The sequence below is a fragment of the Danio aesculapii genome, chromosome 6 (genome assembly GCF_903798145.1).
Source record: "Danio aesculapii chromosome 6, fDanAes4.1, whole genome shotgun sequence".
NCBI lineage: Eukaryota > Metazoa > Chordata > Actinopteri > Cypriniformes > Danionidae > Danio > Danio aesculapii.
This window is the reverse complement of record NC_079440.1, coordinates 28,764,292-28,789,591: the sequence shown is the minus strand read 5'-3', so window position 1 is coordinate 28,789,591 and position 25,300 is coordinate 28,764,292. Positions and strand designations below refer to the sequence as shown.

Below are 25,300 nucleotides of genomic sequence, written 5' to 3'. Positions count from 1 at the left end.
TCATCATTATTGTAATGGTTTGTGTAATAGACATGAACCACACTTGTTTGTAGAGCAAGTTGTTAGACTGTTTTCATTCTCCCACAGGCAACTGAATCAGAAATTCTAAGACAATCGCAAAAATGAGAACACTTCCACATCGCAGAATAAGGCAATTAGAGTGTCTACATATTGTGATGTTTTTATCTTGACTCAAGTTGAACAGAAAGGGAGTCTGAAATGCATTTAATCTCATGTTTTGGTAATAGAAGAGGTAGACTGCACACTTACAGTTTTGTATTGGGCAGCTGATTTGTGTTCTGCAGCTCTTGAATTCTGCTTAAGTGCTATACTTCTGTTCCCTCTTTCTGTGTTAAGCAATTCCATGGACAGACTGTCTCCTGTCACCAGCCATGACTTATTTCTAACTGTAAGGACAGAGAACATTATTCATAGAGAAAAAGCCATATTGACATTTCTGCTTTTATCCAAACATCAACATGGTCACACAATGTACTGAACGTGATGACCCTTGTACCTCAATTGGATTGCTGTTGACCACAACAAACACCAAACTGCTGGTGTCTGTGGCACTAAGAACACCAAAGTCTAAGATGTGCTCTTGAAGACAGGGAGGAAGAACAACCGGCCTGTTGAGTAAGAGAGAAAGACAAATTGTGAGTTTTACGTCTTGAAATTACAGCAAAAAAAACATTCATTTACAAAGTTTGAACCTCCAATTTAGATTACATTAATGACAGTTTGTCCACACTTTGGCTTGTCCTAAATTACCTCCAAGAAGCCGGTGTAGGCCCGAACCGGCAAGTGAAATTAGAAGCATTGGTGATGAGGAGGGATGTTGCTGTCGATGTGGATGGAGGGTCGTACTGGTCGAAAAAGAAGAGAGAAAATGTAGCGGGACCTCATGGGGAGGGATGAGTAACTGGGAGTGCTGAATTATGCACCTGTAAAAAAAAAACACAACAAAACAATTACAAAATAAACAATATCTCTATTTCTTTAACTACTTTTTTTTGTCAAAACACAACAATTAATTGAACATTTCACAAACACGAGTACAATATAGGTTGTACAACAGGTACAGAATTTAAAATGATAATATTTATAAAACTTCCTCACAAATCATTGGTAAAACCACAAAAGAGCACCACAGTACTGCTAAAATTCACTTATTTGGTGCATAATTGCATGAAAAACACTCGCCTAATGGATGAAGCATAAATTCAAAGTCACAAAAAACTATCTAAGTTTAACATTACAATGGTTTCTGCCTGACAAAAATCCTAAAAGCAGCTCGAAAAATAGCTTACATTGAACATAGTCTTGGCTTCTTCAGAGGAGTGACCACATTGTGAATGCGATATGGCACAAGGTTGGAAGGTTATTGGTGAGGCTAGATGGGTCTGTCCACTGGATCTACAGGACTGTCTCTATGCTTGGAACAGGGTGGCTGTGTGGTCGAAGCCCATGGTACCTGAAATGATGAGGATTAACACACATGATTAAAACTAGTAACAAACCCTCAACATATTGCTGGGTGAAACCGCACTACTTACCCTTCTAAAAAACCTCCAGCCTGGTAAGGATTTCACCGAGTTTTGAGTAGCCCTTTTCTCTTTTGCCTTCTACTGTGATCTTTCAGGAAAACTGGTCTGATCTTCTTGCTTTGAAGCTGAAAACAACAATATCATGGAACCATTGTGTCTGTAAAACAATTGGATCAATGTTTAAAAATTGGAAACACTGTAAATAAAAGACCTTGATTTTTATCATTTGCACACAAATTCAAATACATGCATTGTCTACCCTTAAAATCATTCTAAGCCTGCTGACATATTGATAAAAGTTTTACTGATATACTGACTGGTATTATTTTCAGGGGGGATAAGAGGTTAATCAATGCAAAGGTTAAAGGTGATGCCATCCAAAAAGAAAAGTAGTACTCACCATCAAAACTAATACTTGCAACTTTGGTATATCGGCTCTCTCCAGCTTTTAGCGTAATTGGCTTGAACTCAACTGTGACAGCTTCGTTTGATGGAGTTGGCCTAACACTCTGCAACGCAAAACACATTAAGAGCGTTAACATTAATATTTACTTTTTTCCAAGGAGGCACCAAATGACAGCAACAACACATTACAAAAGATTTAGATTTCAAACAAACGGTGATGTTTTGAACATTCTGTCAAATAATCTTGAGAAAGTTTTTGATTTCCAACAATGGAATAATGAAAAGCTTCTTAAATGCCTAGACAGTATATTATATGGTTTTCTGAATCTGCATATTTATGGTTGCTCTGGGTGGCCACAGATGGTATCAGCAGATAATCACATCCCGTGAGTCAATTGGTATTCACAGACCAATCTCTTGTATTGAACCAATTGCAAATTGATTATATAAATCAAGACCGGGGTCAAAAACCAATGGGTCTTGAGGCAAATATTTCTATAATAATTAGTTAAATTGTATATTACAGTCTGTTAAATGTGTCATCATGATTGGCTGATGATCATAATACAGTTTGCAATTATTTCCAGGCAACAGAACAGATAGAGTAGCTGCAGACAGGTCTTTACTGCATTATAGTATGATATCACTTCATTGAATGATTTCCGTAATTTTACAGCCTACAACTGTCAAAAATCAAAAGAAATCATAACAAACAATAACTGAAGGCTTAAGTACAACACACACTACAGCAGTTTGAGGACGAAAACCAAAGAAATGTCTTTAAATACAACATCTGAACAGTTTCCTTAGGTGACTTAATCATGGTAAAAGCAAAATAATGGACTCCAGTCCATTAAATGATTAGAAAATAATGCACACTTGAGGTGTAACAGCTACTCCGCTTGCTATCATGTTAGCATCACCTCAGCATTATTTTCTAATAATTCAACGTCCAATTATTTATGAATCCTTATATAATGTATAGTGTATTTCTAAATCAGATAAGCACAGCTTGGCGAGCTAAAGATTTAACTTCATCTTAAGAATCCAAGCAAACTGTAACTATTGAACTACAGTGTAGAAATAGCCATGTAAAGCCCGGGACAGAGCATTTGTTTGGCTAGGTTTTTTTGTGTGTGTGTGTGTGTGTGTGTGTGTGTGTGTGTGTGTTCAACACGTTGACTCATCGAGCTCATGTTGAAGGGAGTTTTCCTGATTCAGCATGTAGAATAAGCATTAGCGTTGGTAAAAGCCAATCAGAGAACGAGAACACAAACCAAAGTGACAAAATTAAGCAAAAGTCATAAGGGAACACAAAGCCGCTGGCTGACATTTTGTCACATTTCTTAAATCTCAAAAATGCCAGATTCTCAGACACATTTGCACAGGTATACCCCTCTGTGGTGAGCGAGAAATACTCTGGAAATGGCACATAAATGCTGATTTGTGGTTTGTATGTGTGCAGCACTAGTTTTTGTTTTCTATTGTAGAACAATACAGATACTTCCCCCTTTCACAGAGTGATACCGGTAAATATCCAGAAAATTTCTGGAACGACTTTACCAGTAGATTCAAAAAAAGTGCTGTTCACACAAGCAAGGACGTTCCGGAATTATTCCGGAAAAGACCATTCACACATCCATTCAAAATACCAGTAAATTCTGACATCATTAACCAGAAACGGCCTCTATCAGGCTTTTTTGTTGATGGTTTCACTTATTTAAAGCTTTAGCTGCTTTTGTCCCAAATACATCCAAGGGCAGAACCGCAGCTAAATGTTTACACATTTGACTACATTACATGTTCTGTGGATGGATAAGTATTGTGAACAACTTCACTGTAAACATATGGAGGAACACTTTCGCATGTTGAGATGAACATTTGTTTGTGTGCTAGCACACACTGAAGCACTCCACATACACGAGCGCAATGCTGCTGAACGCAGGGTTTGCAGGTAAACTTACAGCAGCTTTTCATAAGAATTTAATTGATAATTTTTTTTCCACATTAATAATGAACAAAGAACCATTATCTGACCTCCAACTAGCAGCAAAATGTGTCTAGAAAAGAAGCTTTTATTTTTTTTTACAAGCAGCGCAGATGTGAATGCGTCTGAATGCTCTGATTGACTGGAGTAGACATCTTATGTCAGCTTGTTCTAAACATGAATTTTTCTTCAGCGTTCACACAGAGCAGCATTCCAGCAAACCACCGCTAATGTTACAACTTCTCTTTCCAGAACATTACCTGAACGAATTTACCGGTATTTACAAAAAGGGCCTGTTCACACGTGAGCCCTTTTTAATAAGCGTATGTCTGAAAGGGGTTACGGACACCTGCGAATATGGAAAGATACATCCTCTTAAACAGGCGCAGAATGTACATTCTCATTTCAGTCGCCTGTTGTCTGTTTGGTGTGCTCACATGCAACTTTGACAACACAATCAGTTTTTTTGCCGCTAGTTCTTTGGGATCAGCTTGGGGTGTTCCAATCTTAAGCCAAACAACTTACCATGATCGAAACATCTTTTGCTCCTGAATTTAACAGATGCAAATTCAGTTGTTTTGGTCGATCTGTAAAAATGGAAGTTGTTAGAATTTTTTAAAACAGTTGAAGTATCCTGGCAAACAGTTTCTAACTATTTACAGCCATTAAATGCAGTGGAGAAGGCAAACCTTGTGATCGAAGTGTACCAAAGTCCAGCATCTCTGTGGAGGAGTATATTCCAGGTGCTAGAAAGACACAAAACAAATGAATCAGTTTTATAATAACATTTAAAAGACGGCATCAAAGGAGTGATCTCAACTGACCTGTGGTGACTTCAACCTCCACGGGGAGGATGATAAACTCGTCCTCGTTGGACGCATTTGTTTTTATTCTGATGAAAGCTGTGTGGTTGTCAGCGTCTCGAGAGGAGAAGCTAGCTCTCATCACACCCTTCGTCTCAAAAGGAGCGATCTCCTATAATCAAGGAAATTCAGCACATGAGAATGAAGCCAGTGTTTTACAGTAATGAGCACAGTGGAGTGTGAATAAAAAGTTCTGCTCACCCATAATTTTTTGGTGCCACCCTGCTGTCCAGTAGGCAGCTCTAAATGTAGGTCTCCTCCACTGGTGTACATCTCTACAACCTGAATCCATAAAACATCAGTTTTAAATAAGTAGAAGAATTAGTAAAAGAAAAGATGATTTAATAGCACAACACTGAGCGGTTTTTGCGTACCTGCAGTGGTTCACTGTGCGGGTTGAAGATGCTTATGAGTGGTGAGAAGCTGCTATTTACTGGAACTCTAGCCCCTACAAAGGGCCTGAGTCTATAGGGATTGGGGATGCCCACACCAAACACCTGAAATCAAGTAACAGTCAAATCCTCTGACCAAAAACCATGAGATCACTGCATTTACAGGTACAGTATAGAATACTTTTGAGTGTGTGGAATGTACCTGGTATGTAAACACTCCATGATGCGATGTGTTAATAAATAAGGTATTTTCTACATTCCCTACTACTCTAGCTAGAAACACCACATCAAATGAGGTGTTGCCTCCAGGTGGAATTATCTGTGGATAAATGATGGAATGTGTTAGATCTATGCAAGGCTGCATGCAATGCTACATACACAATATACCAATTAAGATATGTTAGTTTGTATTGATAAAGCCCAAAAATAAATACAAAAAAATTAATTAAAAAAAACAAACACACAATATAAAACCATGGTTAACAACTTAGGGATCGAGACACCCATTAGGGGTCAGCCAAATGGTTTATTTGGTGACCCTAGTTTAGTCACTCTACTCACAATTTCAAATGAAACGGATACTATTTTGATGATTAAAAACCTTGAAAGACCTCAGGTTCTTCCAGCATTAAGCACATTTCTTTCTGCATTTCTGCCTTTCAATAAGAACTATCTGCTATCAGAAATTGGATTTAAGTTTCCATTCAAACTTCAGTTTTTGTTCAGATCATAAGACTGGATCACGCAAAAGCGAAATTGTTATTGAGCTTTTAAAAACTCTAGAAATATTAAATGGAAATAAACATTGTGCATTCATTTAAAAAGCCTAACAAATGGCCAAAACTATATTAGGGGCCATTTACATAACACATTTTTTGGTACGCAAGTTTGTTATTTCCAATGGAGACGCAAGGCATATATTAAAAACATTTTAAATATTAAGCTTTACACAGTACAAAAAAATATATTAAATAATTTTTATAAAAATATGACAAATTACTTAGTTAAAAATAGGTAAGTCAAAAAACTATAATAATTCATATTTTAAATGATTTACAAAAAATTTAAAAAGTCTTATCTACTCACCAAGGATAGATTTAATTAATCAAGAATACAGCAAAAACTTGGTGTAAAACTTTGAATAACTTGCAACAAAGAACTTTTACAAACCATCATTCCAGTCTTCAGTGTCATATGAACTTTAAGAAATTATTCTAACATGTGACAGTGCTCAATTATTAAAGGTGCTGAACTTCAGGCGGATGTGAATCTCCAACGTCCATCCTTTAAATCAACATCAAATGATGTTACAACTTAATGTTGTGTGGACGTTACCACTATGACGTCTAGCAGATGTTGGATTTTGGTTGCCATACCGGACAAATAAATGTCAGTATTTGACGTTAATATGACGTTGGTTTAAGATGTTGGCTCAACATTGGATTTTGGTCACTTTGTAAAACAACCTAAAATCAACGTCATTTGACAGCATTATTAGACATCAAAATAACTTTGTCCTTAGAAGCTTTGAATTTGAATTTTGGTCACCTGACATCACAACCTAAATCTAATCTTATATTAATGTCTTATGACATTGTGACATAACTAAACGCACTACAGAATGTTACGTTTACACACACATCCACAAATTAGATGTTAATGCTTCAGCTTTTCACAGCGTAATACTTACTACTCATATAAAATAACAAATAACAAACTGGCCAGCTCATTTCCTCAGTCAGAATTTGCAAATTTGAATAAGAAAAATTGTAATTTGTCTTAATCCTTTGTCTTAACCCTTCTTCAATTGGTTATTTTCACAATTAATGATGGCATACTGTCAAAAATGGAACTAATGTGCTCATATAGTGGCCAAACTCTGGACTTTGTCAGTGGGGAGGTGAGTCTTTCTAACCACCCAACCCCCACTGGCTACGGGCCAGGGTTGTGGTGAAGAGGAGGAGAGAAGACGGGGTCCAGGTTTGTTCACAGGGGTTAAGATGATAGCGGAATAGATTAAGTTGTCGTTTGAATGAAATATTTATGATGCTGCCATGTGCATTTAATAGATGTCTTATTCTAGAGTTTAATGGTGATGATGGTAAATATTAATAAGACGCATCAAAAAAAGGTTGAGAAGCATTGACGGAGAACATTTGAAAAGAAATGAACATGACCTTTTCTCCTGTGTTGTGCCCTCTTGTGGATGACTATGGTATGCACTTGTCTGTTCACTGACACACAGGTATCTCTCATAGCTCTTGGTCCCCTCACCAACTTGGCTTTGGCTGTTAGATTAGATCCCGGCCTCCCTCAGAAACTCAAGGACCTGTATGTAATGGGCGGTAACATGGAAGGTAAGAAAACAATCTGCTCTGTTAAAACTGGACACCTTGAATGAGTAACAAACTGTTCTGTACTCATTAGTGATTATGTATTAAAAACCAAGTCAGAGCCAAGAAGCACAGGTCAGAACTCTTAACAAACAGCTTCATCTATGCAAACTGGCCCCTGTTTATCTTCCAGGCAAGGGGAATATGACGCCATCGTCAGAGTTTAATTTCAGGATGGATGCTGAATCAGCTTATGTAGTCTTGGAGGAATACACCTGCCCGACACACATCGCAACCTGGGAGTTTACTTGCAGAAACAAACTATCTTGGGTAAGAGCCATCCATCATGGGAAAAATCTATTCAAATGTGAACACACCATCTAAATTTTGAGCTTCGTATTTTTCCAGGAGTATTTTGAGGAACTGGTTAATCAGAAAACATCAGTTGCTCAATTCATAAAGAAGATCACGTCCAAGTGCTGGGCCTATTCAAGAGATTTTAACTCCAGCAACAACAAGGACGTGCTCTTCGGGCAAGGGTTTGTCCCCTATGATGCCTTCGCCGTGGCAGCCTGTCTGGACAGCAGTGTGATCACAGAGAGTTTACGGTGTGCTGTACGTGTGGAGGTACGGGGTGAACTGGGACGAGGCATGATGATTGTGGACGCAGCCAATACACTTAAGAAAGGCCATCTTGCTTTTGTGATGAGGACGTGTGACCTTAAAAAGTTCAGCTCGATGCTCAATGCTTCTTTTCAAATAGCATAGAAATAAAGCTCATTGCTGTGCTTTTGTATTCCAATATTTCGATCTTCAGATGTCCGCTGAAAATGAAAACTTGCTGTTAATGTGCTAACAATTCTGTAAAACATTAAAGGTTTTTAGCTGAAACTGCCATCTTTGTTGGTTCATATGAAGCAAGTCAATGGAACTTGCTTGTTTTTGGAGACGAATACACAGTTGAAGTCAGAATTATTAGCCCCCTGTTTACTCTTTGCAGAATTTCTGTTTAACGGAGAGAGGATTTTTTCAACACATTTCTAAACATAATAGCTTTAATAACTCATTTCTAATAACTGATTTATTTTATCTTTGCCATGATGACAGTAAATAATATTTGACTAGATATTTTTCAAGACACTTCTATACAGCTTAAGGTGACATTTAAAGGCTTAATTAGGTTAACTAGGCAGGTTAGGGTAATTAGGCAAGTTATTGTATATTGATGATTTGTTCTGTTGACTATCAAAAAATATATAGCTTAAAGGGGCTAATAATTTTGACCTTAAAATGGCCTTTAAAAAATTAAAAACTGCGTTTATTCTAGCCGAAATAAAACAAATAAGACTTTCTCCAGAAGAAAAAAATATTATCAGACATACTGTGAAAATTTCCTTGCTCTGTTAAACATCATTTAGGAAATACTTAAAAAAAGATTCAAAGGGGGGCTAATAATTCTGTACATGCAAATCAAAATATCTGTCACTCACACACAGTACAGTTACAGTTAAAAGAATTATCATCATTCACTCACCTCATATCATTCCAAAGTATTATTTGAATAGTCACAGACACCACAATATGTATATATATATATGAATCATTTGATAAATGCTTAAAATGTAAAAAAAAAAAGAGACTTAAATAAACTGCTTGATTTAAACGAACGTTTTTTGGTTGTATTTAATAATTGGATTTATTTTTCAGCCAAAATTTTTTGCAATGGCTTCAATTGTATTCTGAAGATGAAAAGAGTGAGTAAATGATGACATTCACATCTGAGTGAATGAAACCTATTGAAAGAGAAATAAAAAGAGAAGTCAGTATTCCAGCCTGATATGTTTATTTCAACCAATGTGACCAAACGTTCACTCTTAAAGTGACAAATGATGAACATATTTCAAGTTCTTTAAGCTCCCTCAAATTAAAAAGCCAATTTCCGCAAATGAAGCTTTTCGCTTTAAGCGAAGGCCAATTAAAAGAACATAAAAAATCTCTAATTCTCAATGCTTTAACGATTTGGCTTTGACTTAGAGGGGTTCAAATCAATGGTAATCGTAGTCTTAGCAGCCGCTTGAATCTTTCTGAACATTAAATCAACCAAGAAATGTGGCCAGAAAATGCTTTAAAAATGCATTAAATCATCTTAAACCAAGATAACAGAACTGTAAGAGTGGGGTTTTACGCAAAGTGCTTATTTTAAGGGTGAGTAACACTGCATCTTGCATTTTAATACATTAATACTGCACCACATACTTTAATTCCAAATAATGCAGTATTACTCAAAACAGGAATCTCTAAAACCATAAAGAAAAACCCCCTACAAGGGCAATAGAATTTATCCAATGTTTTTAATCTTTCGTTCAGTTAAAAATTGAACTTAAGGCAATTTTGGACAGTCTAAAATAAATATGTCTGGATTTTAAATGGGACTTGGAACAATGGATTTCCAGTGGAACTTTGCACCACCAGAATTCCAAGTTTTTTTTGTTTGTTTTTTTTACCAATCATTAAAATGATCTTGGCGTACAACATACTGTTAAACCAGGAAAAATAAAATAATATAAGAAACCACAGCGTTTTCTTTAGCTCATTGGGGCAGTTGTGGTTTAGATGCCATTGTTGTTGTCTGGGCTGTTTGGCCAGGGCTCAGAGTTCCAGCGGTTGAGGGAGGGAGACCAGCCCATACTCCAGGGGTTGTAGGTGCGGCCCATGTCGTTTGGCGCAGGTGTAGGAGGTGCAGTGTGACTGACCAGGTCAGGGAGGGTGGATGATGCAGGAGGACTGAAGGAGTGAAGAGTGGAGTCGTTGCCAGTGGACCAGATGGACCTGCTGAAAGACCAAGGACTGCGCGCACTCCCCAAAATGGACTAAAATTGGAGAGAAAGAGAGAAATATCATCTCACAGAACTACCTTTTAAACTACACTACTCACCTAAAGAAATATACTACTATACAGTCAGCATATTCATTATTATAAGATAATCGGTAAGTGATTATATACAATAGCGGTGTAACGGATCATGGTTGATGTTTGGTCTGTACATTTTACAACAAACAGTTCGGAACCCCCATGTCATTTAAATCATGTTTGAAAGCATTTTGGCTTTCCTGTAAAATATAATAATGACAGAAGTAGCTGTGGAGGCATCCAAAGGCTTTTATTAGATTATTAAAGGTGTTTTCTGTTACTACTAGTTTAGCCTTCATTATTGCATTTAGTGTATAGACGCACAATTAAATAATAAAAGATCTTGATCTCATTTCAAACACACACTCAACATAATCCTTCAATGCACTACATTCAAATCTGCGTTTGGTCGAGAGAGATGGAGTTTTTACACATTTCAACAGTTACAAGCAATCCAATAACACACAAGTAAATGGTTTATCATTTTTATAATTCAGATTTAAACATTGATGTTTATGGTAAAGATTAAAATCACCGTTTAATGCATCTTGACGGTGTTGAAAGTTGTAGCAATTACATCGTTTATCCAATAGGTGATGACAAACAACCAACAAAAATGTCACTGAATAGTTCTTTAAAAACGATACATCAAGTAATGAAACAGTTTTAAAAGTGAATTATTGAATTGTTAATTGAAAATGAGACTGAAAAAATAAGTATAATATTATAGAAGATTATAATTATAATACATTTAGCATTATCAGCAACAGTAGGGCAGATCTTCACAGTATGAAATATTTTACTTTTTATTATTCAGCTGGTTATTTCTTGATTTTTATTAGCATGTAATTGTAATTACAGGTTCTAATTCATGTCTGTTTAAACCAAAGGTTTCTTTGCATTACTGTTTTTGTAATAAATGGAAAGCAAATGACATTTGTCTACTCTTTTGCAGATGCAAAAACTGGTCTGGCCTGTGACTCAATAACCATAGAGTGATCCAATCTGGGAGATTTGTGATCCGTTACACCACTAATATACAGCACATATCACTTCATAAAACTGACAATTCATTTAAGTTTTATGAACACACACTATGCTCTAAAATGTCATTTTTCAAACAAAAGCTTATATTTCATTAGTCATTATACAGGTCCTTATAAAAAAATCTGCAATGTGATGTATCATAAGTGATTATGTTTGTCACTTTATAAAACTGAGTAAAATGTTTACAATATTCAAAATCAGTCACAGGAGTTTAAACATACTTGCTTGACATGAGAGAACCAATAATGTTTCATTCTTGTAACATTTCTCTTAATAACGTAAAGAGCTTGAGAGTCATAACTGTTTGTTCTCACACATCAAATAGACATGGAGGTGTATCAACTTTTTTTTTTTAGTTAAAGCCTGAATTAAAAGATGTTTTAAGCAAAGGATGTTTTTTTTATCCAAAGTGACTTCACTATTGAACAACTCCTGCAAATGTACTACACCCTTGCTCACTCTGATGGGTTTAGAAACAACATGGGGCAGGGGGGATGCAGTACATGCACCATGATATAAGTATTAATTTCCGAGTATTGGATTAAAGATGTCTATTTCTGTGACAGAAGGTAATTTGACAATCAATCAATCAATCAATCAATCAATCAATCAATCAAATCAAATAAATCAATTAATTAATGAACAAACATACAGAAGGTTTCTTACAGTTGTTGGAGTGGCTGGGGATCCGGTGCTGGTGGTCCAGGAATTATCAGTCTCTGTATCCCAGATGGATGGAGACACTGGAGTGTACTCAGGCCAACTCTGCTGGGCCTCTGAACTCTTGGGAACAGTCATGCCTCTGAAAACTAATACAGAGAATAACCATGATATTGTATCCTTTGGCACTGCAAACATTTTATTTTTAAAAAGTCTTGTTTTTGCATACCTCCAGAGAGGTTGAGTGGGTTGTTTGGTCCAAAAGCAGAGAAAGCATTAACTTGGTTAAAACTGGGGCTGCTGGTGGAGTCTACTGGGCTCCAGAGTCCAGAGCTAAAAGATTAACAATGACATTTTAACTATACTTGTAAATGAACAGATAACAAGAAGAAGTGATGTTTTATGAAGGCACTGCACCTGTCAGATCCGTCACTCTCCACTGATGTCATGTGAGGCAGTGTCACCTTCCCCAGACTGTCAGATTTACTAGCACAGCCACTGCCACCTGTGAAAACAAGAGCACACAACTCGTAAAACATTCCCATGTAAATGTGTGCCAAGGGGAAATAAATATCAGTTAAAATAACAGTAAACCATGTCAGACTTATAATTCCAGATCCGTGCACTAATAGATCAAAGTTTATTCATAGTCATCAATGATCAATAGTTAAACTCACCAGGGCTTTTATCGTAACCAGCTGCCACAGCAGCAAAAGTTGGATTTCCATTTTGCCCAGGCAGAGAGGCTGACTTGGTGAGCTTATTCCCTGGAGCCTTCTTTAAATTAATCTCACTATTAAAAAAAAAAAAAATAAATAATACAATTTATATATAATATTCAATTTAAAAAGCATGAATGAATTCAGAAACATTACAAAATCAGGAAATGCCTTGATGGCAGTAATAGCAGGTAAAATAAGTACTGATTTTTTTCCACTGGTAAATTTCTTTCCTAAGGAGCTGTTGGCATAAAATTGAACCAGATTTTGGTAAAAACCCACAACTCACAAACATAAACAAAACAAATCAAGAAATTTGTAAAATTAAAAATATGTTGTGTGATAATGGAATGACAAGGAGAAAATACTGAACTACTGAAATGCATTGGATTGTTTGTATAAAGAGCTTTTTGTTAATGACCGCTTTAAGACACCTAATGTATGGAGAATTGAGTCACATGTATCACTCAGGTGTGATTTATTTAGGTACGCCAACAAAGTATTCAAATCTTGATAAATGCAACAGAAATCACCTCTGTGGGTCTTGTGTATCAGCTCTGATATTTAGTTCTTATTTTCTATTGGATTCAGCTCAGGTGATTGGCTTGGCCATTCTCGCAGCTTTATTTTCTTTCTCTGAAACCATTTGACTTTCCTTGGCCGTGTTTGGGATCATTGTCTTGCTGAAATTTCAAACCTGGTTTCATCATCATCAGATAATGTAGGTGTTGCAGCTAATATTATTTTACATTGACGAGCAGCAGGGTAGCTTTCTAACTACTGAGAGATTAACTACTTACTACTGAATTTCAGCTGCTGTCTGGGCTTTCAATGCCTTTTTACACCTCCCTTCATATGTTCAATTATTTTCCCCATGTCGATTCATTTTATTACACAAAACTTAATTTCTAATTAGTTATCTTATATTTATGGGTTAATTTTTTTAGCAACTGTGTACGATATTTTTAAAAGTTTCGTGTCAGTAGCTGTGATGTCCCTCATCTCATTTTGGGTGTGTGTCAACTCTTTTGCCTTGCGCTCAAAAAATGTTCTGGGCTTATCACGGTATTGAGGATGAGTTGTCTGCAAATGTCTTATTATTTTGGATGGTCTCAGGCATTCGTTAGCAAGAACTTTGGCACAGATAATGCACTGTGGCTGGGTCAGGGACTCTTTGCTTCGAGAAAATGAAATAAAACCATAGTTCAGGTAACTATCTTGGTATTTCCTGCATTTTGTGTTTCCAGTATTGCTAGCGCTGTGACCCGAAATGTTTGGAGCTTCCTTACCTAGGTCAGTACTATTAGCTGCTGAATGCCAATCACAGATTTGTCCATTTTTTTGGTCAGCCAGGGGATAAAATGGACTAAGGCAACATGATCGTTCTCCTAATCGGGCTGGCAAAGATCTATTCCACAAGGCTATGAGCTCTCATAAAAATAGGGTTGTTGAATTTACCCGCTGGGGTGCATCATGCTGCTGTAGCTTCCACGAGGCACCAGGCTGGGGGAGGTTGGAGGTGGGGAACAGGTTCTGTTGATGACTGAACTTGGTCCCTTCAGGAAGGGGTCTGCATGCATGGTCTGCATAGATATCTGCTGGAGACTGTCTGCTTCTGATGACATGCAACACAAATATTTAAATCCTGAGATAAGAGTACATCAAATTACAAACTAATAATGGAGTTCAGGTTAAAACTTCAGCCTCATGACTTACGGTTGCCAGTTTTGTTGAGAGGAACATCCCATTCTGGCGGAGGAGATTCTTTTTCTCCTTCTGATCCACTGCTATGACCCAACTCTGGCATGGAGCCATTAGACACAAACTTTCCAAGTGGAGATGGCCGGTCATCACCCATCTTTGCATTGACTACTTGGGTAGACAGTAAAACACAGTAGTTATCATTTTAAAAGTTTATTAAGACTCAAAAATCTGATGTAAAAGCTGAAATCAGACCACCTACATTTGCTCAAAGCTCGTGGTTTGGATACTCCAGGAATTCCTGTACTGGCAAGTGTTTTGAAGTTCTTGCGCTTGTCCTGTTTTTCCAGTGGTGTGACATAGGGGAGCTCTAAAGAACTGTGTAGAAACAAGACAATTACATTAATTTAAGATAGACATATGTGAAGAATAAGAATAATGGAGAACCTAAAGGTCAATCTGTGTCAAGGCTAATCCAAAACAAATTCTTTAAAAATCTAATCTCCTATTAAGGTCCCAATACATTAAGTAAAATCAATAAACAAATGGTGTGATATTTTAACAAAAAAGCCTTACAAGTTACTTTAGAGTTTGGTAAACACCTTTAACTGCCACTAAAATAAATTACATGATAGTCGTGAGTGTACCAAGTATTTAGCAGCTCCCAATGAATACTTGCATGAAAACCAGCCCTAATTCTAAAGGTCCTGATATACTTATATAGTTCTAAGAATATATTAGGAAGGTTTGATTCAGTGCTTCATCTTCTTCGACTTGGGAATCTTTCCAATTTCTTTTTTTTTGCTTTCAGACTGTTGGTGACCAGATTTTAGCAATTTGATAATCTTTCAACAACCTGCACGACAGCTAGAACAAGCATGATTAGAGTTCATGTGATCCTCTCTCAGCTTCTGCACACAGACCAGCATTTGCAGCAGATAAATAGCCACAATGCCAGAGTACACACTTTTTTTGTTCAGCTTTGTAATTAAGCATTTTATGTACAGATTCCATTGACATTTAGCGTTTTACCTCCACAATGTTTTTTAAGCAAGAAAACTTATTCGCTGTAATAACATCATAAACTAGGTGAGAATGCCCACTTGCAACTTCAATCACAGCAAAAGGGGGAAAGGCAGCTACAAAGTTGCTGGTAGTGCGAATGAAGCTTTACTCTGGAAAGATGCTAAGTATTTGAAAGTGAAGAAGCTGTTACTATCATTACAATTCCTGAATCAGAGAAACTTTACAATACTGACTTCCCCCTGTATAACCCTTAAGCTGCTTTGAAGGATATTATTTGTATTAATCAGTGCTTAATTTGAGCCAGATCTTGCCGGATCCTGTTCCGGGAGATGTCAGATATTCGGGTTTTGCATTCCGTTATTTATTTTAACTGATCAGCCTGATAAAAATAAACTTTTGCGTGGTGAATACCTGCATGTGTGTGAGAGAGAGAATGTAAATAAGTCTGAGTGAAAAACAGCAAGCAAAGCTGTGTGGATTACGTGTGGACTACATAAAGGTAGTCACTTTCGACAAATAAGCTTTTCTTACGTTTACAATCACTCTCATTGGTCGGTGATTATTGTTTTGCACGCAGTGAGCAGTGAAAATTAATAATGGCATAGAGGCCTACATAAATAATATTTGTATTTTCAAAATACCAGAGGCAGTCAAGCATATTTATTTTTTTAAAACCACAAGTAAATCTGATAATGAGCCTGATCAAAAGATATCTTGAGAAAATTAAACTGTGCGAATGGATTAAGAAAGCGGGACACAGAAGCAAAGCGATCTCAAGTCAGCCAGAAAACATGATGAAAGAGGTGGGCTCTTCTTGAAGATTGGACCGAGTGAGTCATTTTCGCTTGGCACATATTAGTGAACTGAATGTCAGTGGTATTAGTAAACTGGATGTTGATGTTCCATATGATTTATGTTTGTAGCTACATGTTTGTTTGATTGTTTCTTTACCCATTGTTTACCCATAACATTATATTGCACAAAATAATTAAAGACTTTTAAAGATTTTTTTGTATTAACCGATTAGTAATTAGTAAAACTGAAAATGTGTGGCAGACTTTGGTCACGATAAACTTTTTTCCTGGTTTTGTTCCAGAAATTATCCATTTACAAATTAAGCACTGGTATTAAGGCTCTATTAACGCAAGTCTGAGTGAAGAACTACACAACTATAGTGCAGAGCTGGTTGTTGACAACTGAAGTGAAGTTGAAGTGAGGAATAAAAAATAACTGTGTTATAAGTACATCAGGGCCTTCATACATTTGATAGACATTACACCTAATATTTATTAATGGCGCTTTGAACAAACCTGGATTTTTCCACTGGGTTCTCCTTCTTTGTTGTTGGTTGTTTCTTACTTTTTGGTTTAGTAGGGGAGGGAGTAATTTCTTCTCTTTCTTTTCCATTGTCTATTGCCACAGTTTTTCCTTTCACCTTCACTGGCTCCTGAATGAGAAGACAAATTTTAATCAAAGAGCAAATTTAAAAAGTAGGGTTAGCTTTTGTGGGGTGAGCATGTCTCACACATGTACCATCTTTAATATTAGCCTCCACATCAGGGTTAGAGGTCCTCTGTAGTAGTAGAGGAGCTGTCATCATTGTCTGCCAAGGGCTCTTTAAAATCCATCCCCTTGAGTCTTCCCTTTGTTTTCCTTTCTTTCTCCTCTTTCTTCTTAGCGCTTTAGTTTTATTCTTCACTTTTGTTTCATTCTTCCCTTTTGATTCAAGCACTGAGAAACAGAAATTAACATATACACTTAGCAAATTGCACTCTCCTCTGGAGAATAAAAAACAACCCGGTACAGTAAGTTGAATGGTAACGGCCCAAGGACACACCAAGCCAATGGTTAGTGGTAGGGAAGCGTTAAGGGCCGATACCCCCAAAAACGCTTTACGTTTGGAGAATGCAAGGCACACTACAATGCTTTTTTTTTTTTTTTTGCAGTGCACTTTTTATGTCACAAGGCAACAACTGAATCAGCAGTGTAATGTGCACGAGAGCTGCCTGTTGATATTGTTATAACTGTAATATTTAATAATATTGTGATATTCAAGATCTGTAAAGTCATACAGCTCCAGATAACTCAAACTGACCACAAGTCTCTTCTCAATCTTTAAGTCTCCATAGTAGTCTTGACAACACAAACACTGCTGTCACCTTAACAGAAACCCTGACCCTGCTTTCATTTGATTGAAGAATGAAAAAGCGGTAACTAACATAACGCTTTTTCCACTTAAAATTTAACTTTTTCCAACTGTGAGGACACTGTGCGTAGTCAAAAACGCAAGGCACAGTAGGTGGTTAAATGCGAGCACTCAAAATGTTCACGACCATTAATAAAAAAGGCACAAAAAGTGTGTTCGGTGTGCTCAAGGCCTTAGTATGTTGGTGAGCATCTATCAAGCTAGTTTATGTGTCGTGTTCCACATGTAGCCTCTCGTCAGGCTAATGTCGCACAGAGTTATTCAGCATGTAGAATCGGTATCAGCTGTTGGTGAAAGAGCTCTCTGATTGGCTGTTCAGCAACAAATCAGAACACGAGAACAAAAACTCAAGTGACGAAACTAAGCAAAAAAAGCAAGTCAAGAGGAAACGCGCTGCAGCCAGCTGTCATTTCGTTGCATTTCTAAAATATTTGGAAACAATATGAATTATCAGACATATTTGATACACAGCTTGTTCATGGTCTGTATGTGTGCAGCATTAGTTCTGGGTTCTCTTTTGGAATGACAAAACAAAATAACGCCACCTGCGAGGTGGAAAGATCCTCTCACGCAGGTGTGTTTATGTGGGCTGTCATCCATTCGGTGTGCGCACATGCAGCATTTTGGCTCAGATAGGACCAGACGTGGTCCATATAAAGGCTGATTTATACTTTTGACTGGCACTGGCGTCACAGGCCTCTGTTGACTGCACGTACACCTCACGAAACAGACGAGGCCTTTATACTTAGCGCGGTCACCATTGTGATTTTCTTTAAAATGACTGGGCGGTTAAAGGAAACTTGCTTTTGTTCATATCTCAAACTCTTAATAGGTAGAACAGTCTATTAAAATATTAATGACAACAGAACACGGGTTGCTCTAGAAATATATATTTTCATATTATGGAAAGAATAAAAGCAAAAAAGTGCATTTACTAAAAAATACAGATGTTTTTTTATTTAGCCCACTCCACAGTTCACACATTACCGTTTGGCTAGTTTGTGTCCTCTTCTTATTTGCTAAATAGGCAACACGGTCCAACGGACCATTATCACCAATAAAGCCTGGAAAAATAGGCCATCAGTATATTGTAAACCGATAGGTACAAATATTCTTTTCCAGTTATCAAACAAACAAACAAAATAACCTGTTACTTCATTTTAGTTTTGTAACTATTAAATTGTTTTAATTTCAAAATTATAATATATACATCCATGTAAAACCTATAAATGGTGGAAAAACATGTTCTGTAATTGTTTATTAAAACCACCCGGGTCTCCATTTATGCCATGGCCTCTCTTTTTGGTTTCAACAAACTTATCCCTCAAGTTTTTCTAAACTTTTAAACAAAAACTTTCCTCCTTTATCACGGTTGTTGCAACTTCTAGCCAAGAATTATTGGTCATCTGGTTTTCCCTAAGATCACGCATGGATGGATCATAAAGATGTCTGTACAGGCGAACCTGCTTCAGACAAAATCTCTTCAAAGTGATTCATATTCCACTCAAATGAAATGCAGTACCTTGCGAACTGTTCGCTTGAGTCTCAAAAAAAAAATTGTGTGCTGCGCCAGCTGTAATCATGTCACGCACACTCAAAGCGAACCTCCGCAAACACTGCGATGATGTCACAGACGCCGAGTTCACTTAGGCAAACTAGCGAACGCGTCAAGCATAAATGAGCCTTAAGGCAACAACACAGTTTTTATCACTGCTAGTTCTTTGCCATCAGCTTGGTGTGTTCCGAGCTTTAATCTATTTTGTGTCTGTTCTCATTTATTACCTTTGATTTGTGAAGACTGTTGTGAATTGTGTTCTGAAGACACATTAATGGCAGGAGACTCAGGCCTGTCCAGGTCTTATCCATGGCTACCAGGAGTCGATTATAATCCTGATCTTCTGTACTGTTGGTCCTTGTGCTGTTAGATTGTGAGGGTCCTGAACTTGGCAGGTCCTCCAAAAGGCCTGAGCCCTGCTGCTGCTGTTTAGAACTTCGGGCTTTTCGGTTAGTCACCTGGTTGAGTCCTGGACCATTATCTTTATTGAGTGGAAAGGTGGAAGAGGATTGCATAGATCCAGAGCGGCCCGAGCCAGATCTGGGCTTGCTGTCTGGCAGAACACCGTTGCTGTTGGAACTGGAGTGTGAGCCACCTTGCCGACCCCCAGCCCGCCCACCAACGCTTGACCCGTACATTCCTCTCATCGAGTTCTGGTTTGAGTCAGCAAAGTCATTCAAGCTGGAAAAGATTAAATGCACGTTTGTAAAATGCCTCATAAAAGATGGTCCCAAGTAAAGCAGAAATAAAAACATTGGTTCATTTATCAAGTTTATAGATGATCTTCACTCACTTAGGATCACTTTGAATTCGTACAATTTCCCTGAGATCAAATGGTTTTCCAGTCTCCATGGGAGAGTTGGATTCCACAGACAGCCGTCGTTTGAAAGGCTCCCATATTCCCTGGGCTTCCAGATAGGCAGTAGCGATGACCAGCAGGAACATGGAGCTGGACAAATATTAAATATTAGTTAATATTTAAATATCATTTCATCACACACAGCTACAGACACATAATCCAACAATAAAAAATGAACACAATGTGAATGAAAAAGATCAAAGTAATAAAATAAAAACAGAACGCATGACCTGACAAATGTAATCTAGGCCTAAACAATTCAAATACATTATCAAGAGTTTGAGCTCAGCAAGATTTTTTTTTTAGTAACATTTTGAAATAAAATTCAGTTAATGTTAGGGATAGTTCACCCAAAAATTAAAAATGTCAACATTTATGCATCCTCAAGTCATCAACATTTACTAACATTTATTAAACATCATTATCCAGCAATAAGCAATTCCTTTGTTGCATTATTAACGCATCTTTGTTAATGTTAGCTAATAAAATAATTTGCAGCGTTTGTAATGTTTATGTTACAAGGGTCGAGACATTTTCTATCAGACCTCATAACGAGGGAGACGATGATGTAGAGCTCAAGCTCCCAGTTGGGTCGGGGAAGCATCTCAGCACACACTGCCAGCATGTGATATGGCAAATGAGGCGTTAAGCGACAAAGGCAAACACTGAGCCCCCAGCAGTCACCAACTTCAGCTCGCGGATTACTCTGGATGATGTGAAATCTGGTGTAAACCTGTATTAAAACACAAGATGGAAGAGAGTATATCATCTGTCTCCAAGTTTATTCATGATAAGCTAGTAAGGCATAAAATGCAATAAAACACAAATGCTATATAGTTCTAAATTATATTTAAAGGGATAGTTCATCTAAAAACAAACATTTACTCACTAGACATAAGTAGATATCTTGAAGAAAGCTGAAAATCTGTAACCACTGACTTCCAGAGTAGGAAAAACTATATTATTGAAGTCAATGGTTATAAGTTTTCAACATTTTCTAAAAAATTTATTTTGTGTTAACCCGATAAAGAAAACTCAAAGGTTTGAAACAAGCAAAGAGTGAGTACATGCTTGTAGAATTTTCATTGTTAGTTGAACAGTCACTTTAAACAAGATTAGGGGCTAATATAACATATACGGTTAAAAAGTCACTGTGAAACCACTCACAGTACGATGAGGTCTTTCGAAGTGTTTGGTTTGAGTGCAAATTCTTCACAGTTGAGAACTTTGAAGGCCATAACCCTCACATGCATTGCCACTGATCTCCACAGATCGAATGTGAATTGGAAGCAGGCCTGTGTTCTCCAGCCTGAAAGTCCTTCGAAGCGTGAAGTTTGGTTCCTTGGCTTTAACTGGGATAATTGAGAAAGATACACATTCATTTATAGCACAAGTGTGTAAAAAGAAATGGACAGAATCGCAAACCATTTGGTACCAATTAACAGGGTTCCCCCCACTCTAAGCCAAATATCAACTTCAATGACTCTTCCCTGACCAAAAAAATCTATGGAAAAGCAAACTGCTTTTTGTGCTATGCATAATATTGAATGGTTTAAGCTTGATTGTTATTTTGCAGGACTATAAACTCTGAGCAACAATGGATAATTTATCTCAAATTCTGAAAAAAATCAGGTACTGCGGTGAACTGCTCCCTTCCCCATATTTGATAGCTTAAAAGTAGTTTTACAAATGTTTATGTTTAGTTTTTCTGTCATCTACTTTAACACCCATGGCATTATCATACACCCAGTGCAATAAGCAGCAAGACGTGTTTGACGCGATTTGTTGCTTTTTTTAGACCAGCGCAACCGTAATTTTTACATTTTGTGCAACATTTCACCATTTGCGCCACTTTGTGGACTCATGGGTGTGCCGGTCTAGAAATAAGGCTTTAAGGTGCACTGTGCACGTTGAGGAACTTAAATAGACTGCGCCACTGACCAACTTAAAGCTGGTCTAAAGTCCAGCACAGAGCACGTTGGTTGTGCACCTATGCGAGTCCAAACGCTTACACATTGCTTAAGACACACAATGTACAGCAATACACAAAAATCTTTACATATGAAAAAAAAAAGGATTAAAATGTTCCAAAAAAAAATTCTACATAAATATTAAAAACACTACTTCCACTGCTGTTTTTTTTTCAGTTTATTCATAACAATTTGCAATTGTATAATGTTATTATTATTAGCAGTATTATTTATTATATGCATATTTATATTTGTTTTAATAAAAACACGTTTAGATTGGTCCACCTGTCGGTTTTGGAGACGTCTGCATCACTATATTGGGCATAAGCATAGGAGGTGTGTTTGGATATAACTCAGTTTTTTGACCACACTTCGTTATTATTGTTCATTTATTTGCTTGCTGGAAATTAGAACTGAATTTAGAAATAGTTTTTGAAACAAATCTTTGCGCTTATCAAATGAAATTAAATATGTAGGCTAATGAATGTCATCAGTGGAGTGAGTTTTCACAGTTTGCTTACTCCATGAAAGTTAAGGAGTAAAGTAAAGAGAAAGTAAAGAGGGTAAATGCAGGAGGCTCTAATTATTTATTCTTGTGCTGCAGATGGTCCATTTTCTCGGCAGTGAAGCGTTCAGTTTTCCACTTACAAAATTCGCCATGTAAATAGCAAATGCATGATGATAAACCAATTGGTTTAATGCTGTATACTCAAAACACATCCATAGCTCATCAAGAGAATAAGCACAACCCTGTCAGACCATGCGCCGGGTCGCAGAGCGTATTTTTTCCGTCCTTAACATATCAAAAGTGGATTCGGTCATGCCCTTAATGCTTTTATGCCATGTGCTTTAGACTTTGCGCCTAGAATGTTAAAGAGCCCATATTATACATGAAATAGGGTCATATTTAGGTTGTAAGGGTCTCCAACAACAGTCTAATATGCATGCAAGGTCATAAAACACTTTTATGGTCTTATAATCTGCATTTATTTTTACCTAATTATCCCAACGACTCCCATATGAATCGTTCAGTGATTCATTTGTTCCCAACCCCCTCCTCAGCGCGAAGCTAATCTGCGCTGATTGGACCGATGACAGCCTGCTGTGATTGGTCGACAGTGACAGGCTTTAGCACGAAACAGAGTGAAATGCCCAGCTGGTAATCAACTATATAAAAGTAGTCACAGTGCACACGCGCTTCATAGTGTAAGGCTTTTTTCACACACACACAAAACCCTCCTTAGAAGAACTGGGGAGATCGACGCGAGTCTCCTAGCCTCTCCCTCTCCCTCACACACACACACAACGCTCCTCAGAAGAACTAGGGAAAGCGACGCGAGTCTCTCTCTCTCTCTCTCTCTCTCTCTCTCTCTCTCTCTCTCTCTCACACACACACACACACACGCACACACACACACGCACACACACACACGCACACACGCGCACACACACACACACACACACCACACACACAACGCTCCTCAGAAAAACTAGGGAAAGCGACGCGAGTCTCTTTCTCTCTCTCTCTCTCTCTCTCACACACACACACACACACACACACACACACACACCACACACACACACACAACACACAACGCCCCTCAGAAGAATTAGGGAAAGCGACGCGAGTCTCCTGTCTCCTAGCTTACGATCGCCATAGCAACGACAAACGGAAGTGGAACGCGAGCTCACAAAAGCATTTAACGTTAAATCCGTAAACAAAGCGGCACGCGTCGCGTTTTTAACGTGGCTTACATGTGATAAGAGAATATAAAGGAGTAACCGCGTGTACTGTACCAGGTTAACAAGTAACAAAACACAATAAATACATAATTTGCAAGTTAAACGAGGCAACAATTTTAATCGCACTTACTTACACTAGTGAATAAACCTCAACCACTGACTCTTCACAGTTCACAACTCATCTTTGGGTAGAGACTGTCAATATTATCCATCTGAGCACAGCGTGACTTCATTCGACCGGCGGCGTCTGTGTGTGTGTGTCTAGTGTTTTTTCTGTGTTAGTGGGCGGGGCCGCAGGTTTCAAATCTCCCTGGTTTGCGCGCGTAACTACTGGCGAGGCTTGTGTTTCGTGGCTGCGTCATCGCGAAACACCTAATGACTCGTTATCAAGACGACTCGTTTGAAGCACTATGAGTCGACTCTTTTATAGATGAATCAATAGTTTTAAACACTGTACTCTTACAGATTTAAGCCTTAGCTGGATATTTCACTTCACTTAGAGCTGTGTTACACACTACATGGAAGGGCATTTTCAAAACCATAATATGGGCTCTTTAAAATAGAGTCCCCAGTCTTCCAAGTAGTTATTTTTAAGCCAAAACCCCCAAAATCTATTATCCCAACCTGTTAGCCTCAATTAACAAGTACAGTTTGGTGACTACATTTGACTTATGTGAATGATTGACAGTTAACGCGAGAAAAGAATAAAATGTAGCTGAAAGAGAACCTAACTATTTAAAACAGCCATGAAACTATAACAATAATCAATGATTGCGATAAAATACATTGTATAGAAAATTACATTTTGATAAATAGAAACAAAAATCCTTGATCTTTCCTAACTTGGAAAAATCAATGTCTTGAACTGACAAAAATTACATGATATTCCATGACCCTAATGTAAACCATTGATTTATTTTGATTTCTCACTCACCTTCTGAACAGTCTTTAAGGAATGACTCAGTAAGTTTAAACCTCAGAGAGCTGCCGAGACCTGGGGCTTTACCGGCCAATCTCAGACTCTCTGTGGTGCCCTGACCATGAACCATGATCAAGTCTACGATCGTCAAGTTGTTCCTTTGCAAACATAACATTACATTATTTTAACAAAATTAACTTACATGTTGTTGTTTTTTTTTCAGCATTTTTTTGGCTCACTAAGCTCACCTGACGACTAGCAGAGAAGAGACACTGTGATTGGTGGTGGGTCTGAACCTCACATTAAAGGATTTCACCTCCCCGGGCATAAGGAGCATGTTATATACATAGGGCCGTGTCGATCCTTCAACAAAACCTGTAGAACTCTTCATCACTGAAGACTAACAAACAAACAAAAACAGAAACCTTTAGCAGCATAGAGAAACACCACAACCACT

At 37.6% G+C, this 25,300-nt stretch overlaps 2 protein-coding genes and 1 pseudogene across 2 annotated transcripts in view; 1 reads left to right on the top strand and 2 right to left on the bottom strand.

Annotated features, from left to right (window-relative positions):
* LOC130231238 (transmembrane protein 131-like) overlaps positions 1-5,558 on the bottom strand; it is a 29,237-nt pseudogene extending 23,679 nt beyond the window's left edge.
* Positions 5,559-7,221: 1,663 nt separating this feature from the next.
* Positions 7,222-8,418, top strand: LOC130230116 (inosine-uridine preferring nucleoside hydrolase-like). The gene is made up of 3 exons (XM_056459062.1): positions 7,222-7,551; positions 7,721-7,857; positions 7,936-8,418. The coding sequence occupies exons 1-3, from the start codon at positions 7,401-7,403 to the stop codon at positions 8,293-8,295; spliced, it is 648 nt and encodes a 215-aa protein (XP_056315037.1). The 5' UTR covers positions 7,222-7,400; the 3' UTR covers positions 8,296-8,418.
* A 1,432-nt stretch (positions 8,419-9,850) lies between these two features.
* Positions 9,851-25,300, bottom strand: part of LOC130230730 (transmembrane protein 131-like) — a 62,028-nt gene continuing 46,578 nt past the window's right edge. Inside the window, 21 exon segments of the mRNA XM_056459885.1 lie at positions 9,851-10,397; positions 12,152-12,294; positions 12,375-12,478; positions 12,563-12,650; positions 12,823-12,938; positions 14,323-14,479; positions 14,581-14,736; positions 14,828-14,943; positions 16,902-17,038; positions 17,117-17,161; positions 17,163-17,269; positions 17,272-17,322; positions 19,580-19,657; positions 19,660-20,033; positions 20,146-20,301; positions 20,757-20,860; positions 20,863-20,944; positions 21,379-21,443; positions 21,445-21,563; positions 24,859-25,001; positions 25,092-25,243. Coding sequence (XP_056315860.1) covers positions 10,137-10,397; positions 12,152-12,294; positions 12,375-12,478; positions 12,563-12,650; positions 12,823-12,938; positions 14,323-14,479; positions 14,581-14,736; positions 14,828-14,943; positions 16,902-17,038; positions 17,117-17,161; positions 17,163-17,269; positions 17,272-17,322; positions 19,580-19,657; positions 19,660-20,033; positions 20,146-20,301; positions 20,757-20,860; positions 20,863-20,944; positions 21,379-21,443; positions 21,445-21,563; positions 24,859-25,001; positions 25,092-25,243 — 2,754 coding nt within the window. The 3' untranslated portion in view covers positions 9,851-10,136.